The sequence below is a fragment of the Sebastes umbrosus genome, chromosome 1 (genome assembly GCF_015220745.1).
Source record: "Sebastes umbrosus isolate fSebUmb1 chromosome 1, fSebUmb1.pri, whole genome shotgun sequence".
Classification (NCBI taxonomy): Eukaryota; Metazoa; Chordata; class Actinopteri; order Perciformes; family Sebastidae; genus Sebastes; species Sebastes umbrosus.
The window spans coordinates 7,365,949-7,385,006 of NC_051269.1; the positions used below are offsets into that span (position 1 = coordinate 7,365,949).

The 19,058-nt window shown below is 43.2% G+C and overlaps 1 protein-coding gene across 2 annotated transcripts; it reads left to right on the top strand.

The window, feature by feature from the left end:
- Positions 1 to 507: 507 nt before the first annotated feature.
- On the top strand, positions 508 to 7,750 carry mych (myelocytomatosis oncogene homolog). 2 transcript variants are annotated; one of them, XM_037776356.1, is made up of 3 exons: positions 508 to 1,195; positions 2,994 to 3,555; positions 4,780 to 7,750. In XM_037776356.1, exons 2-3 carry the CDS (start codon positions 3,009 to 3,011, stop codon positions 5,388 to 5,390), a joined length of 1,158 nt encoding a protein of 385 aa, XP_037632284.1. In that variant the 5' UTR covers positions 508 to 1,195; positions 2,994 to 3,008; the 3' UTR covers positions 5,391 to 7,750. The 2 variants fall into 2 exon arrangements, with proteins under 2 accessions (XP_037632284.1, XP_037632294.1); XM_037776366.1 differs by lacking the exon at positions 508 to 1,195 and having other exon boundaries at positions 1,906 to 3,555.
- The last annotated feature ends 11,308 nt before the right edge of the window (positions 7,751 to 19,058 follow it).

The window sequence follows — 19,058 nt, forward strand, 5'->3', positions numbered from 1 at the left end:
GTAACAGTAGTAGTAGTAGTAGTAGTGGTTGTAGTAGTAACAGTAGTAACAGTAGTAGTATTAGTAGTAGTATTAGTAGTAGTAGTAGTAGTGGTTGTAGTAGTAACAGTAGTAACAGTAGTAACAGTAGTAGTATTAGTAGTAGTAGTAGTAGTAGTGGTTGTAGTAGTAACAGTAGTAACAGTAGTAACAGTAGTAGTAGTAGTAGTAGTAGTAGTAGTAGTGGTTGTAGTAGTAACAGTAGTAGTAGTAGGAGGAGGAGGAGGAGGAGGAGGAGTTAGAGATAGATGGATGGATGGTGAAATACCCTGCAAGAGTTGGAATTGGAGGACAACGTGGCTTTAAAAGTATTCAGCCTGTCCGTCTCTCCGTCACCTCCTATAATAAAGGTAGAGAGGGAGGAGAAAACACACAGTAAACTATAACATGCCGTAAAAACACCAAACCGGCTGATCCGACTGTACCCACACACATTCTCCACTAATGATTGAGAAAGTTCCTTTTTTAATCATATATGCATCTAAACAGGGATTAATGACCATGAACGCATCGCTTGCTTTGTTCTTTAGTAGTTATTTATTAGATATATACAGAAAAAAAGACGAGTTAAACGGTCTCCGCTGTTCGTTGCGGTGTTTTGCGGTGAGACAGGCAGGCGGGCAGACAGACAGGCAGTAAGACACCCGGCTTCTCTTCTCGGTCCACGTGTGATTCTGTCCTAACTTTTTTACCCGCCACCATCTTTCCTGGAATCCCAGCCTGCCGCGGTATCACTCCGCCGTGAAGACAACATAGACCCGACTTCAAGGCGAAAATAACCACAATCGCGGTCGCTCCCGTGTTTTCCGCCACGACTCGATGGAAACAGGAACCGACGGTGGATATATAGGCGATATGTTCGGTTGCCGTTAACGACATTTCGTCGGTTTGTACGTTTTGGCGCGATTTCGGCGGCGGCGGAAGGACACCGGCGGGCGGCGGGTATATAAAGGGAGCGGCCCTCGCCAGCCACACCTACTGTCTCCTTTGACAGCAGATAAACACCATGCTGCCCGGCTCCTACTTTAACTTCACACGCAGAAAATCCAGCAGATAACTCTAGTGTTTCCTCTCTGTGGACTTTATTCGGATATTTCGGACGTTTTCCTCTATTCTCTCTCGTCTGTGAACGCCTCTCCTGTAAGGACGGTTGAAGGTAAGACAGCTGGTTCACACACATGTGGCGTTTAAAGACACCTCACGCTGCGTGTTAAAATGAGCTTTTGTGCATTTATATGTCGTAATTTGTGCGTTTCGTGTAGTTTAAAGTGTTGAATTAAAGAACTAGCTTGCCGGTTTCACGTGGGGAGCATTGCTCAACCCATGCCGGGTTTAAAGGACCCGATCATAGGGTTAACCTTTAAGCCCTTTGACTTCTTCTTCTGCTGCTTTTAGCTCATGTCTTTCACACAGAAACACTAAACTATGCTGCACACATTGATTGTTGCATGTTGACGTTTTTTTAATAAATGTCGAAATCTAGTTAAAAAATATCAGCACATGGTGTTCAGTTTCAATATAAACCTGAGTGTGGTGCTAAAGCATGCAGTCAACGCAGACCTAACGGGAAATAACGAGGCTTCAGTGAATCTGCATTCAAAACCTCATAGAGAAATGTGTGTTTTTTGAGATGCTTCAGTTTGTCTGCTCTTTTGCACAGTTTGTACCTAAGTCTCTGGTAGCTCTTGAGAATTGCATGCATTCGTCTGCGATTAACAGTGTTTTAGTGTTATATTGAGTGCGGGAAATGTCATCATAAACCACTATTAATGAGTTATTACTGTGCTGTGATGGTAAAGAAAGGCAGCCTTTAACTCCCAGAGCCGGTCTGCACCACACGCACACACGCACACACACACGCACACACACACACACACACACACTGCTTTGCTTCAACGAATCTGCATTCACAACCTCATTGAGAAATGTGTGTTTTTTTAGATGCTTCAGTTCCTACTGCTCTTATGCACAGTCTGTGTTTAGTCTCTGGTAGTTCTTGAGTATGGCATGAATTCGTCTGCGATTAACAGTGGTTTAGTGTTATATTGAGTGCAGGAAATGTCATCTATTAGTTAGTCATTACTGTGTTGTCACGGTGCAGACTGGGCTGTGTTTTAAGTTCAGGTTTCCCAGGCTGTGATGGTAAAAGAAAGGCAGCCTTTAACTCCCAGAGTCTGTCTGCACCACACACACACACTGCTGCTTTGTTCTCCAACACAGCCTGCTATACATACACATACCAGACCCCAGAGGAATACCACTGGATTTTACCTCTCAGAATAGAGTTAACTTCTCAGTTAATCAGAGAATTGATTTCATAGCATTTTGCATTTTTTTTATTTTTTATTTATGAGGTATGACTGGTAGCAGAAAAACCAGCATGTCCTGACTGCTTAAGTGTTATCACACAAGATCCTTGGTGTCTTTTAAATGCTAACTAGGCTTTGTGCCAAGCAAAGTAGTTTTTTTGTAATTGAAAGAAGTTGTGAGAGTGGTTTCCTGCAGGGAGGCTTTGGAGTCATGTATGTGAAACAGTAGTAAAGTGTTGAGTAACAAAAAGAATGAAAAACAAAAGCAGGTTTTTGTTTTCCATGTCAGCAGGCAGCCGGGGCTCCATTTGGGGAGTTTTTATTAACTTTCTGAGAACGAAAAAAATGTAAATTGTGGTAAAGAAGTGTTGAGTTTCTGTCCCAGCTGTTCCTATGATGTCATGGGGAGGTGTTAGAGTTTCTGGGTGATTTAAGGCCTCCCCTGGGGTGCAGCTGGGCGGGGCCACTGTGATGTAAACACAGATAAAAGGTGCCTCCCTGCTGGTTGGGGTCTCAGTCTGGAGAAACTGGTTTAAACTTTCACTACAACACGTGTTGGGATTTACTGCTGACACGGAGCTGCTTTAAACACACTACTGGATTTTAAACTTCACTACCTCTCTTTTCCCTCTTCTTCTTCTCCAGATTCTGCAAGCAAACATGTTGCAAAGCTTTTCTCAGTCGCAGGACTGGCTGTACTCAGAGCCGCTGCTGTTTGACGACGAGTTCTGCCAGAGTTTGATGAAGGACCTCCAGTTGCTGCCGACACCCCCCCAGTCTCCACCGATGAAGACGGGGCTGGGCAGCGGTAAGCCCCTGTCCAAGGAGGACCAGCTGAGCTACGTGTCGGACATCCTGCTGGAGGACCACGACATGCAGCTCAACTGGAACTGCGACTTCTTCCACTCGGATGCTGCCGAGAAGGAGGGCGAGTCCAGCCAGCCCTGCTCGCCGCTGGAGGAGAGCGGCGAGGACTGCCTGTGGCGGTGCCTGGCCGGAGGGGACAAGAGCCTGGAGGAGAAGCTGGTGTCCACGATGCTCGGCTCCAGCCCGCTGCTGTCCGACATCAACACCAGCATCTTCGAGGAGATCGCCGGCTCCACGCTGGACTGCCAGAACCTGATGGAAACACAGGAGCCCAGCGAGGCCACGTCGGACTACGGGTCCACCGGTGGCGAGCTGTCCACATATTCTTCCAGTGACTCCGGTGAGTGATGCAAGTTTAGACAGGATGTTTGGACCTTAAATCAGTGGTTCCTATAGGATCTTATTTTTAACAAAATTCACCATTTCTAAACGAGTTCATTGATGTTTGAAGACTTTAATCTCACTCCCGCCTTGTCGGCGTGCAGCCTTATCAGTATAAACACTCCTCGCCCGGAACCGCCTCACCGGCATTTCTTTTCATAATTCACAGTTAATGTTTAGTGGCACTGAGCCCAAACTGTTCTTTGCACTCAGCTTATCTGGATGCCGGCCGCCCACCTCTAATCCGCTGTAGCCTTTATGACTCGAGGATGCTGTTGCCGCGTGGGCGGGGTTTTAACCCTTGACTGACACGAGTAGATGGGAGGTTTTAGGAGAGATAATTGACCGAGAGGGTGTGTGTGTGTGCGAGTGACTCATGTTCAGTGGTAACAGTTGCGGCTCCATCCATTAACTCCTAATGAGTCATGTTACTGACTGGAGCCCTCTGGCATCGCTGGCTATAAACCAGAGAGGAAGAAGCACACTTTTATTGAGTTTTATTTTACGAATCACTCTTTGTGAAAATATAAAAGATGGGACTTTTTTTTTGTATTTAAGTTTTTGAAAATGACATAATTGTTGATTTCATTTTTACAGTAAATAGCTTTTTCATGCTGTACTTAATTGTACATTTCAGAGCATCAACAGTGTAACTACTGTTTATACATTTAACTGTTGCTGTAATCTTTTTTTTTTGTAATTAGTATTTTTTTTTTTTTTTTTTTTTTTTTCACATGAACAATGTCACATTTTGGTCAACAAATCAAATATCTCCTATATTTAAAATATAAATAATATAAATAAATTGAAAAAATCTACAAGATCATAACACACAAAAAACTAAAACTAAAAAGCCACAAATCAAATTCATATTTCTGCATTAATCTGCATTGTGGTCTAATATTTACAACCCTGTTGCTGTAAGCTTGAGCTGCCTTCAGTTTGCAGACAGCTGCAAGCTTCTGCAGGTTTGTGGCTGTTTACAGGACATATTTCCACTACTGACTGTGGTTTCTGTGTGTGTGTGTGTGTATACAGTGTCTACACTCTTGTTTTTGGTGTCAGCGCTCCTCTGAAATGTCGTCACAGGGCAGATACAATTACCACAAAGGTCAGAAAACAAGGTTGTTCCAGAAACCTCGTCTAACCCGTCTCTTGTTTCTTCTTCCCGTGTCTCTTACAGAGGAGGAGATCGACGTGGTGACCGTGGTGCGCTGTTCCTCCAGCCCCTCCCCTCGGCCCTCATTGGCCGATCTGTCTGCCCGTCAGCAGAAGCAGGAAGAGGAGCAGCGAGCCCGCCAACGCCACCACTTTGAGATCCAGCTGCAACACAACTATGCCGCGCCGTGTCCCAGCTCGCCGCCACCTTCTTCTTCTTCCTCCTCCAACAAGCGCTCTCGAGGGAGCGACAGCTCGTCGCGCCACCACCACTCTTCTCGCAGTTCTTCGTCATCATCCTCATCATCGTCCTCGTCGCGGTACCACCACCACCACCAACAACACAACTCGTCGCGGAACTCGACGGAGACGGAGGACGAGGAGGAGCGGCGGCGGACTCACAACGTGATGGAGCGGCAGCGGCGCAACGAGCTTAAGAACTGCTTCGTGCACCTGCGCGACAACGTGCCCGAGCTGTCGCACAACGACAAGGCGTCCAAGGTGGTGATCCTGAAGAAGGCGCGAGACTGCATCTACAGCTTGGAGGACGAGAGCCACAGACTTCAGTCCAAGAGGGACAAACTCAGAGCCAAACAGGAAGAGCTGAAAGCGAGGCTGGAACGGCTCCGCAGCTAATGGACCCGGGGCGAACCATGTTTAGAGACAATACGGGGGGTGGGGGGGCAAGATAAGGGAAGAGACTTTGTACAAAGACAGAGGGTTGGGCGGGGTTATAGGATGGCGTGTCATGCTGAAAAGTGCGCACAAAGTTTGACATTTCAAAGACTTTCTGGTAACCTAGTTTTGGACTGTATAGACTCACTCGCTGCCATGGACGAACACACTCATTGCCTCAGAACTGATCATTCTCATGCCTTGACTGCTGACTGTTGTAGGATGTTTTTTAAAGTTGAAACGAGAACGGAGCTAGTTGATTATATTTTTTTATTTTTATTTTTTTTTAGCTTGGCTGAACGCACACTGAAAGACTTGTTATTGTTTCTTTATTTCATCCCATTTGGGGATGCCAAATGGCACAGGTAAAAATGACGTGAGGCATTAGCGCCAAATAGGTGGAAGCCACATCAGCTCAGTAGATGAATGATACTTGAATATTGTGTTTTTCAGGATGTCTTATAGCCATACTAACCAGTGATCCCTCCACGCTGACCGGTGTTTGATGGCGGCTTCTTAACTTATTCGGTCAACGGTGCTTCTGTCAATTCCAAATCTGATGCCGTTTGAATGTTTTTGATCAGGATAAAGGTTCTTCAGTGTGCTTTCAGCCCTGTTTGGCCTCAGGGCGGACCCTTGGGGCCCAACACCACTCTGTTATCAGGTTTAATGTGTGTCAATGACATGCACTGTATAGACCAGGTTTGATACTGTACACGTAACAATGCGCGGCCTCGGTTCAGTTCACCACCGGCTTCTGTCACTTCAGAGTATGTTTTCTCTAGTTGGAAATGACTTTGTGTATTTAAGTATTTGTCATTAATAACAAACTGTTCAAACTCAAATGTAGCCATATTAAACAGCATTCAGGTTTTGAGGAGACTCGGAGCTGGAAGGTGTAACCGAACCGTGAGCCGCGCCGTCGTAGCAAATCAGCCAAAGTCGGGGCAGGAAACCCTCTGCATAACATTTGATTCTTTAATGCCAGAAAAAGGAGTGACAGTGTCCTGATATATTATTATTTAAAGGTTCTAGTTGGAGGAATACTGTGATATTTAGTTTCCTTTGCTCGCAGAGCAGCCGTTTTTTAAGTGCAAATTTAAGAAAAAACTTTTAGTTTTTTACTATTAAACGACTATTAATCCAGAAATTGTTTAAATGTCTGTGATTAATTAGTCGGTGGCTCTATTTGGTGAAGACTCTCTGTGAAATAGTGGCTCAACATTTTAAAGGATTGAAGCTGTTGAGCTTGAATATACTGTAATTCAGTAACGGGTTGATGACGCGTTGCGTCACGAGATCTTAACGCCTATAATTACGAAAAATGTAAATTTCAAAATAAGATTTGAACATGTTGCATGAATGAGGGCCGCTGACCAACATTCCCCTGTTTTGTTTTGTTTTTTAAAGATGGACGGCATTCACTGGCACCATTTTGTGCCCAATTTAACAGTCATTTTTGATTATATGGACACAAAATAGCCGACGAAGAAAGCCGCGACACCAAGTAATATCTTTTTTAAAAAGGTAAAAATAAATGCGGAGGTGTTTGTTTGAACTTTGGGGTTAAAGTTTGAAATATCAATAATGGGGTTGAATGTTGAACTGAATGGCATTTTGCTCTAAATATCAATTATTGCCAATGTTCTCCATTAATGTGCTGTTTGTCATGAAATGTGCAAATGTGAAAACATTTGCTCGTTTGTGTAAACTGTCTTAAAAATGCATCCTGTTTTTTATTAATGTTGATAGAGTTCTTCCTCGTTCAGACGGAGTGTACTTGAACAGACCCTGGTTGGTAGGAATAATGAGAGGAGAGGTGTTGTTGGTGTTTTTAACCGTAAAAAAACCTGTTCTGCCTTGAAATGCATTCTGTTCAGGACTTTGTGTTCCTTGTTTGATTCTGTCGCTGTCTGGTTTAAACCTCATCTGCTTCTAACGCGAAGGGAAGCTTCAGCTCCTTGGTTTTTTCTTCCAAATGTCTCAAATTTTTATATTCTTGTCAAGATTCACAGTCTCAAAGATCCCTTTTGAAGTAACGATGTTTCAACCAGACAGCAGAGATGATTTATGTTGTTAACATGATAAACCTACCTCCACCTGGCTGCAGTCTGGCCTGTAATGTTGATGTTTTTTTTTGTTTAAATATTGTACCGATTTTTTTTAAAAGTGTAAATATTTTTGTTATTGTATCATAAATTATTTTTGTCTTTTTTTTTTTTTTTTTTTTTCATTTTGAATTTGAGGATTGAAAAGAATTGTTATTCTTAACTAAGCAGCACTTTTTTTTTAATATTGCCGTAATTAAAGAATGAATGAGAGTTGGGAAGTCTGTGTGGTTTTATTGCACGCACACACACACACACACACACACACACACATATATATGCAGGCATTGAGTGTAATATAAAGATATAGATCCACATAGGAAAGCAGGGATGTTTTTGCATGTTTTCATATATTTTAATGGTGTAAATATACAACTTTAGAGGATTACTAAAACACAAACAAAACAATATAGTGAAGCTTATCCACAGAGCTCTTAATACAGCTGAGTTACAAATCTCTGGACAAGATAATAGCGGGGCACAAATGTAGGTTTATATGTTATGAAAAGATATAGATATCGGGGCGCTGCCAATTTGGCCCGTGAGGGTTTGTGGCAGCCATTTTCCAAAATGGCCACCAAATAGGCGCTAAATATTCCAAAATGTTGCAGAAAACTGACTTTATGACTCTTGATGATTTCAAAGGTGTGTTCAAATGACAACCAATACAACTTCAGAACGGCAAGATCTTCAGCTTTCCATCAGGGTATTTAAAATTGACAGAGATATCGCCGGATGCATTTCTGGGTCTCCGGTAACCTTTAATCACAGTTAAAGCGATACTGAACTTTGGGTTGTTTTGCTAACTAGCCGGGCTGTGTGCCCCACTAAAGGAGAAAATCATCATCAGTTGCTCCTGTGAGTGGATTACAGTTCGTTATGCTATTTTTTTCTCTCTCCATTCACTCCTTTTGCTAGCAAAACAGGTCACTAAGGGTGTATTCAAACCTGCCTTGTTTAGTTCGGTTGAATGGAACCCTGGAGCGTTTACCCTCTTGGTAGGGTTTGTTTGGGCAGGTGTGAACACAGCAATCGCACTCAGGTGCAGCACCAAAACAAGCAAACCGAGATCTGCTTGAAGGGGTGGTCTCGGTTTGCTTCCGAACGAACCGCGGTACGGTTCGGTACGCTTCGTTTGTGGTGTGAACATGATCAGACCTCGAGCCCGCCCAACTGGAGAAAGCATTGCGCCTTTTTGGATTAAACCAGCTCCGGTAGCAAGCTGCGCTGTCCATGTCAACACCAGACAACATTACTACAAAAGAGCCTACGCTTGCCCTCGCTATTCACATCAGTACTAAACAGGTGTTAATGTCCGGCTGTGTTTAAGGCAACGGGTATACCTGATGGATCTTCGGAAATAGTTTCGGCCGATGAGCACGTCACAGTTTAGGAGGGTTAATGCACGCCTCCTCCTCCGTCCTCCGTACGTCTTGATATGCGCCTTCGGCGACTCCAGTGCATCAAGACATTATTTTCCAGTCACAGCCGCGCCCCATTTTCAATAAACTGTATCGTTTGCCTTGAGTGAAAAAAAAAAAGATGACCAGGGCCAAGATCAAGCCGCGTAGTTGTCTCCATTGTTGCGTTCTGGAAGTCTGCTCTTCTTTGTTTACTTCCGGGAGTTTTCCAGCATGGAAATTCTGACCAATTAGAGAGCAGTTTCTTTGGTCGGCTTGTAAATGCTGCCGTGTGAACACAAACCAAACTCGAGGCAATATGCAGCATGGTAACAATCTGGTCCCTGATTCGAATCAGAGCAAACGAACTACAAGTGTGAAAACGCCCTACGGTTGCATTTATGCATAACCCGTTTGGTTCGGTTAAAACAAACTTAGGTCCATTGTATTTGTCCAGTTACGGTTTGTTTGGGCTCGTATGAAAGCTCGTTCAAACTCCGGTGCTGACCAAACAACTGAACTCTGGTCCCCCTGAGATGGTTGGTCTCGGTCATCGGTGCGATTCGTTTCTGGTGTGAAAGCAAGCGAACCAACCACCAGCAGATATGTGATTTATAGCATGATTACAAAAGCTAAACTTCTAATAAATCCATCTGCTGATGGTGAAATCTGTTCAGGAAGTGATCTTATTGATCTGTATTTAAGGGCCATGTATAGAAGCACGTCAGCGCGGATATTATCCCCGATTAACAGGTCAAAAGCTGTTAAAACTGCCGTGCTTGTATCCAACTCTGTGTACTTTGTCAGTTCATTAACTCCATTAAAAAGTGTGACAGGGATCCAACAGTAATGCGCCCCATGCACGTGTCCGTGCACTCCCCAACGTTTGCACTATGCGTTCGTTCTGAAAGCGTGCAAAGGGGCTTTAGTACAGTCTCTTCTCTACTATTATTCGCCATAACCTGGCCGATTTGCAGTCTAATAATACTGATAATGCTTACAATCAGTCATGTCCATCCTCTAGTACAGGGGTGTCAAACATACGTCCCGAGTGCCAGAACTGGCCAGTTAAAGGGTCCAATCTGGGGGTTGGGCTGTCCTAATAAGAGTAGCAGACTGGATACGTGATTATACATCCCACGAGCTTACGTACAGGATACGAGACACAACACCATCAAGCGTAGATAGATGAGAATATCAAAAAGGTGAAAAAGAGTGTCAGGTTTCCAAGAGAAATGGATCAGTTCCTATTTGTTCATAGAGGTAAATGGGAAGCCAGTCTGGTTGGTTGTGTTCACAGCATTTTTAAGTGCTCAAGGATTATAATATTCAGCGCCACTTTCAGACTCATCATGGCGGAAAAAAACACCAGAACTTGCAAGGACAACTGAGAACAGAGAAGATAAATGAATTGTCTGTTTTTAGTCGTAGCCAAGAGATCAGCAGACATCCCAGGATGTTCGTCATGTATTTTGTAAATGGACTGTTCATTAGTTGTGAACGTTTTCAGAATGTACTTCTACTACTTCACACTAAAAGAGGCGTTGTTAATTATAGATTATGCAATGGTTTTACTGGCCCCGCCCACTTGAGATCAAATTGGTCTGTATGAGTTTGACAGCCCTGCTCCAGTAGCAGAGAGAGTGAATGTGTTAGTCCAGTCTGTCTGACTCATTGATCTTCTATCTGACTGAGGTTTGTATATAAATAAAGATATGAAAGATCAATACATCCTGATGATATTCTGAATGAGAGGTCAGGACATCGGAGACATTTTGCATGTCAAATTTTAGTCAGATTGAACACATTTCAGTCCTCGTTCTGGGCAAGAAATGCTCGCCATCGCGCCATTGTCACCCTCGAACGGCGACCCCACCCAGGTGTACAGATATGTGATGAGTGTTTTCTCAGGGCAAAGGGTGAGGCCGCTGCAGGTAGAGGAGACGTTGTGCAACCGTGAGCTCAGTCCATGTGTCCCCGTGTGCATGTGGAACAGGTGGACATGTGCCAGGCAGGTGTGTGTGTTTGTGTGTGTGTGTGTGTGTGCGTGCGTGTGTGTGTGTGTGTGTGTTGTACTATGTTATCTTGTTCTTGTGCAGAGTAGGTGTTTCTTTTGAATTCACTTCTGTCACCAGTCCAACAGCCAGAACTTCAGATATTGTCTTCATTTCCGGTCGATTTGATCCTTTAAAAGACTCAACCGTTCAGGTTTATAGATGATTACTGACTTCAACAATAAACTATAATAATGATCATGCATTTTGCTTGCAGAGTGTGATTTAAAGTATAGGTTCAAAGTCCTTTTTATTTATAAGGGAAACTGATTAAGAAATATTGATTGTCTGGCTGGATTTTGATTGACAGGAGGCACATTTGGCTAATGTTTAATATATATATATATTTTTTTATTTATTTTTTTTTAAAATTTTATTTGGCGCAAGTTTGGAGCGTAATTTAACCTCCTTCTCGACCAGCTAGTATGACATGGTTGGTACCAATGGATTCTTTAGGTTTTCTAGTTATATATGATGCCAGTATCGTCAGCTTTAAAACTAATAATTACATGTTGTGCTAACGCGTTATTATCATGTTAACTTTGACAATATATATATAGGATATGAAAAAATTAGTTAAAAAAAACTTAGCTTATTTTGTTTACAAGCTTCGTGTGAATTAATTTTCCCAAATGTGTCCACAGTTTCCTCCGACATGTAAAATCTGTTGTAGTCACTCGTTTATCATCTTGCATCCATGTAAATACAAGCAGAAAGAGGGATAAAACAGGGGAATATATGGGGGGAAATTGTAGAAACAGAAAAGTAGAAAAGGTCGGTATATTTTTCATGTGGATGGAGGTCAGGATCAATTTATTTTAGGGTCTGAGAAAGATTCAATCAGTGAAGTGTTGAGTAACATAAGGCTCGCTGTAGAGTGTGTGTGTGTATAGGTGTGTGTGTGCAGCCATGTAGGTCAAGGCGAGTGAGTGGATGTGACTGTCAGGTGTTCCAGATAGCAGCTAACAGATCGGTTCAGATGTCGTAAAAGTCTTTTGATCAGCAAGCGACAGATTAGGTTCGAGAGCAGGGAGAGGCCTGATAGGAACTGGGCCAAATACACACAAACAAATACACATTATCTAAAGAACATGTGGTGTGAACTTTATCTGTGTTTACGTTTCTAATTTACAGGTTATTCATCTTTATCTTCTTATCATCTTATTGTTTCCTCCCATGCTGCATTTTTATAACTGAACGGTTCAGGTTTATATTACAGTTATGAATGTCTGAGAGATCATGGACCGACTGACCATCTGACCAACATTTGCTGTCCCCCCCCCGCAACAGTCAGCCACACTAGCCGTGTTTCCATTGACATATGTAGGGCCCAAGCACCGACACCATCAGGCAGGGAAGGCCCTGTTGAAACTGAAGGAATTCTTCTTCTTCTTCTTCTAATGAATCGCATTTTTGAGGGCCTTAAAGGGACTGTTTGTAACTTTTTAAGCGTATAAATGTACCGGGTTGGGACACATGCGCGCTCGCGTGTGGCTGGCGTCCCCGCTCCTCTGCCTGCTCACCTTCACTCAGACAGCGCGCGCGTTCTCGCTCAGCTCACTCCACCTCTAGACGTGAACGCGCGCTCACTCCTCACTGCAGAAGAGTTAGTTTAGCTCTGAGAATATCTAGTGAATGTACAGTGGACGTTTGTGCAGAAATAAATGCTGCAGTTCCTCCAGACCAACAGAGGTTTCCCGTGTCTTGTGAAGTGACGGGGCTCCGCAGCGAGTTACGTTATCGCCTCCGACCGGGTGCCGGTGTTTTCACTGTTCCCTCCGGCCGCGGTTGGAGACGGTAACGCTACTCGTTGCGGAGCCCCGCTGCCTTGGCCGGGGCTGAAGCGGTGGGGCTAAGGCAGGAAAAGCCAACACTAGGATCAGCACTGATTCATGGAGAGACCTTCGTCTGGTCAGCTAACATTACTGCCAAGCAGCTGAAATATAGAGTGATATTGTGCTTTTAGCTGACGTGTGTCGCCTCACTGTTTTGAGCGATGCTCATTGAGGTATATTTAGAGCAAGCAAGCGCGAACCCGAAGCTGACTTTCGTTGACTTAACGGCCACAGGTGTCGCTGTTAACAAGCATTTCTGAAAGTTACAAATAGTCCCTTTAAGGTGCTTGAAAAGTTGTTAAACTTTGCACACTTATCAGACGCAGTTTCCTCCTTCATAGAGAGCTGCTGCTCTCTATGAAGGAGGAAACTATAAAAAAAAAAAAAAATTCCAAGGCCACAGGGCAGACTATTTGATTTAGTTAGATTTAAGGGTGGAGTGTCACTTTAAAGTCAAACTGTAACAGACCCAGCCCAGTCTGTTTGTGTGTGTGGGCGTTGTACAGTAGCTGACTGTGTTTGCCTCTCATGTGGTTCAGTGACCCAAATATTCTGACTCATTCATTCTGATCTGCCACATCACGACTGGGAGAGACAGATGGAAAAAGAAAACAATAGAGAGGAGAAACAAATGAGAAAGACTCGAGGAAAAATGGAGAGGACGGAGAGAAAACAGAGAAAACAAAGAGAAAGAGAGAGAAAGGAGGCTGAAGTTCATCCCCATTTCATTTTCCAACTATGCAGGAAATAATGACAGAGCCCAGCAAGAAGGTTATAACACAACCCGGTCCAAACCACACTCTGAATAACAGACGCTGAGCCACAATACGACGCACACACCAGTCATAGATGGAAAGATGGCACTGAGACAGTTGTTCCTTCATGCAGGAATGCAGCTGTAGTGAGTTAAAGCAGTTACGATGGATTCATGCTGAGTCGTGGCAAGATGGGCCAAATTGCCTCCTGAGTTACCATATGACTGGTCGCTGACGAGAATGTAGCATTAAAATGTTTTATTTTTTTAAACGAAATCCAGCGCAGTGTTCACTCCACATATAATGCACTGGGGCCACATCAGTTCCAGCAAACTTCACAGAGAACAATGAGGACAAAACAGCATCACCGATGTGTTATAACCAAATATTCTCTGGTCTAGCTCAGCTAAAAACACAAAAGTACTGTATCCGAAAGCACCGAATCCGAAAGCACTGAATCCGTCAGCACGTTAGGGTGTCTCTTATGGTGAGATGGTGCAAGATGGTGACGGCCAAAATCCGAGATGGTGACGGGCAAAAACCAAGATGGTGACGGCCAAAAACCAAGATGGTGACGGCCAGATATCAAGATGGTGACGTTTAAAAACCAAGATGGAAACGACCAAAATGCCGAACTCAAGGCTTCAGAACGGCAGTCCACAAACCAATGGGTGACAGCACGGTGACTACGTCCACTTCTTGTATACGGTCTATGGCTAGCTAACTGTAGAACTAAATAACTGAACAGCTAACAGTGCTCGCAACAAACCTTTATTTAGCCACATTTTATAGAAAGCTTGTAACGATGCAAGGACCTTTACTGCTCTGATATTTAAAATATCTTCTTCTTTGAGTGGTTAAAGTATGAATTAAAAAATATTTGGAAAAAAATATATTTAAAAAAAAAATTAAATCAGAGGTATATTAATCAGTTACATTTGACGAAGATTATTTATTTTGTGACCCATTGACGACCCCAAAATGTCCCATGATCTCCCAGGTGTCGCAACACAAACAGCCTAGCTGCCCTTCAAAGTTCAAACCAGTCACTCTAACCTTTAACTTTGTGGTAAAGCTTGTGAGTTTTGCTGCTGACCTTCCCGCCCAAAAGATAAATGAGGAAGTTACTGTTGTAAATATATACAATGCGACATAGATTTGTCTCTCTACTACCAGGACATTCTCTAGAGATGTTTTCTGAACAACAGTAATTGTTCCGGGCTTGTTGTGAAATCTGCATGTTTTTCTGGTACAGTCGGTGTGTGGCAGCTGCTCTCAGTCATCGTCTTCATCATCATGTGTTCACGCTGAGATGTTAAATCCACATTTAGCCTGGATGTGACTCAACAGCCGGCAAGTCTACTGTCCTTCGAGCTTGTTCCAAGGCTGACGCAGCTGCCCTACATTCCCCTCATCTGTAACCCATTACCCAGAACCCTTTGCTCCCTTTTTGCCTGGCCAGGAGCTCCCCCGAGGGCCGCCAGCCAGCTCTGACGATGCGTTTCCTGTCTGCACGTCACCTGCTACGAGAGTCATGTTTAAATAATGAGGCTATTATATCAGAGCTCTGTCACGAGCACGAGATCCTGAGCCGGCCGGCCGGCAGGCTGGCACAGTGTGAGCCGGCGGCGATGCCAAGGAAGCGTAGATGTGTGTCTGTTTGCTTATCTGTGTTTGACTACGTCTCTCTGTGTGCAGTCTTTCTTGTTAAAATGGTGTCATGCTGAGAAAATTAATGTAATTTGCTGCCAGCCTGTTCTGAGGTAAAAAAAAAAAAGTTTCATACTCAAACTAGGAGCCAATATAGAAAGAGTGTAACTATTAACCCTCTGAGACCCACAATAGAGCCGGCTTTAGGGGGCTACAGGGGGTCTTTAGGGGGAGATAGCAGGTAGACAGTAGATGTCACACAGAAGTGGTGAACATCATCCGAAAGCTGGGAACATGAAGATTAATTTGAGATGCATAAATCAGAAATAAACATGCTCTATTATGTTTCATAGCTTGTTGTAGCAATTTTTGGGTTGATACCATTTGTTACACAGATTTGGTGCTAAATTTAACAATTCTTTACCACTGGAGAATTAATAAAAATTATCAATAATCCCTCCAAAATACCACATTAAGACACCAAGACCTTGAGGAACACCATAGAAAAAGCCATGCTGTGATTTGGGATCAAAAACTTTTGACATTTGGAGATTTCTGCAAGAATTGCATTTTTTTCGGTGATTGGATGGCGATTACTTCTGTTGTGTAAACTGCTCAGAAACCCATTTATTGTCAATCTAGCTAGTAAAGCCATCCATCCTCTGAATGCTTAAGGTCTCTAGTTTGATCCATCCATCCTCTGAATGCTCTAGGTCTCTAGTTTGATCCATCCATCCTCTGAATGCTCTAGGTCTCTAGTTTGTGGCTGTAAAGTTTCATGAGGCTGTGATTATCCTAGAGGTCACCACAGGTCATTTTATACAGTGAGGTCAACTTTCAAAAAATGGTCTTACTACAATGAAATGTCTCCTATGGGGACTAACATCATCACACATGAATACAGTTGGGCTCATTGGATCCACAAGAGTCTCAGCTTTATAGTGATACCCAATTTATGTAATTCAAGACTGTTTAGGGACCCCAGTATGCAGAAATATTCAAATACACCATTTTAAAATAGGAGACAGTAACACATTTAAACTGCATGTGATTATCATAAAGTGGGCATGTCTGTAAAGGGGAGACTCGTGGGTACCCATAGAACCCATTTACATTCACATATCTTGAGGTCAGAGGTCAAGGGACCCCTTTGAAAATGGACATGACAAGTTTTTCCACGCCAAAATCTAGCATAAGTTTGGAGCGTTATTTAGCCTCCTTCACAACATGGTAGCATGACATGGTTTATCCTTAGGTTTTCTAGTTTCATATGATATGACGTATAAAAGCTGCTAGAGCCTCTGAAACACAGTAAGGTTGGTCGGGATCGCGGGTCTCAGAGGGTTAAACATCACTAACTCTAGAAACTGTTGTGAAAAGTAAATTTGAAAATGCCAAATTTCAGAGAAAATATGATGATTTTGCGCACAACAGGCAAAATAAACATCAAAACAATAAAATAAAATACTTAATTTGCAAGTTTACTTATTAAAATCAGACATAAAATTCACAAATATGATTTCTGCTGAATTAACATTTAAGTACTGTTTTATTTGCTTTTTCCTCGCTGCATGGTGCAGTTCTCGTTTTACTACCAACATAATTTCGGGCCATGTAGTGATCTTTCAGCGCCCAGTTCCAGACTGAACAGGTTCACCTGCAGGTTTGAGACCAGCACCAGTCCAAGTGTGAGTGTTTCTGACTGGTTATCTGCTGCTGAGGACCCTGATCCTCCAGTATCCTCCCTGACCTCATTGTCAAGGTGTTAATGACTTCCAGCAAATGGTCCGAGGCTCCAGGAGAAACATCTTAAAGTGGGTGTTTGACCTCAGGGAGAATGTTAGAGCCCTCAGCTGTGACGTAGGGTTACTGGTGTCAGTAGCTGTATGTGTGTCACTGAGTTCATGTGTAAATGTGGCTGCAGGTTTTCACCTGATAGCTCAGAAGCTTGTTTACGGCTCCTCTCCCTCCGTCCTCCTAATGTGTGAAAGCTGTCTCGGTGAAACTATCGACACATCATTAGCACACTAAAGGAAGCAGCTAACTGTCTCTCTCACACATTCGTATTCACTTTGCCTTTTCTGGTGTCGTTGGATCGTAGCTGTGAGACTCCGCGGAGTCTGCTTCCTAAAATTCTGACGTGTTTCCATGCAGGCAGCGACAACCAGGTCAGAGGTCACTGCAGTTATTCCAACGGTCATGTATAACACCTTTAAATCAGAGTGAGCGTAACTACATTCACACTGCTGGTCACACTTTAACACCCGGAGACCCGAGTTTTAGGACTGGAGTGAAGCTACAGATATCATATGAAACCAGACAACCAGAGGAATCCATTGGTACCAACGTCATGTCTACCATTTCGGGAAGGAGGTTAAATAACGCTGCAAAGTTAAAGTTTAGCGAGGAAAAACGGTCATGGCCATTTTCAAAAGGGTTCCTTGACCTCTGACCTTCAGATATGTGAATGTAAATGGGTTCTATGGGTACCCACGAGTCTCCCCTTTACAGACATGCCCACTTTATGATAATCACATGCAGTATAAATGTGTTATTTTCTCCTATTCTAAAATGGTGTGTCTGAATATTTCTGCATACTGGGGTCCCTAAACAGTCTTGAATCACATAAATTCGGTATCACTGTAAAGCTGAGACTCTTGAGGATCCAATGAGCCCAACTGTATTCATGTGTGATGATGTTAGTCAGACATTTCATTGTAGTGAAACTTGACATCCCTGTATAAAATGACCTGTGGTGACCTCTAGGATAATCACAGCCTCATGAAACTTTACAGCCACAAACTAGAGACCTAAAGCATTCAGAGGATGGATGGCTTTCCTAGCTAGATTGACAATAAGGGGGTTTCTGAGCAGTTTACACAACACAAGTGCTCGCCATCCAATCGCAGAAAAATGCAATTCTTGCAGAAATCTCCAAATATCAAAAGTTTTTGATCCCAAATCACAACATAGCTTTTTCTATGGTGTTCCTCAAGGTCTTGGTGTCTTAATGTGGCATTTTGGATGGATTTTTGATCATTTTTATCAATTCTCCAGTGGTAAAAAATGGTTAAATTTAGCTCCAAATCTGTGTAACAAAGCAAAAATTGCTGCAACAACTTATGAGACATAATGGGGGATGGGGGTGACCATCAGATACTTCTATCATAATGTTCTATAACCTTAGACACGTTTGCAATTCATTTTAAATAATCAATTAATTAATTCATGTTCATTTCTGATTTATGACTAGTACAGAGTGCTGAGCTGCATCTCAAATTAATCTTCAGGCTCCCAGCTTTCAGATGATGTACACCACTTCTATGTAACATCTACTGTTGACCTGCTATCTCCCCCTAAAGACCCCCTGTAGCCCCCTAAAACCGGCTCTATTTGTGACCTTCTTTGTGGGTCTCAGAGGGTTAACACAAGCCCCTGAACACTCCGTCAAGACGTGATGTTCTTTGTGATAGATCGCTGCACTTTCAGGTCTCAGCAGGTGATTTTCATAATGTACAACAGCAGCCTGAAAGATTGTGAAACCATCCTTATGACTCCAAAAACCCCAAATGATCTCTTATGATGCTTTCAGCGGATCTCATTTAGGGGGATACTGTCCTCCTCATCCCTGGTAGTGGGGCGTTGAGGGGTCTGACAATAAACTATGTCTTGTTATTATCCTTATTAGCACACGTCCTTCCACAGATTCGGACCTCCCTGTATTAAAAACTCAGATGTTTGAGGTCAGGTTGCTGCTGACGCTGCACGTTGAGCAGCCTGATACCTTTATCTGCTTCTTCACAGAATCGGGGTTACTGAGTGCATGT

What these genes read in the sequence shown, in the direction of transcription:
- mych (XM_037776356.1), top strand. Translation starts at nt 3,009, where the DNA reads ATGTTGCAAAGCTTTTCTCAGTCGCAGGACTGGCTGTACTCAGAGCCG. An exon ending in ATATTCTTCCAGTGACTCCG is followed by an intron (nt 3,556 to 4,779) that starts GTGAGTGATGCA and finishes TGTCTCTTACAG; the next exon opens with AGGAGGAGATCGACGTGGTG.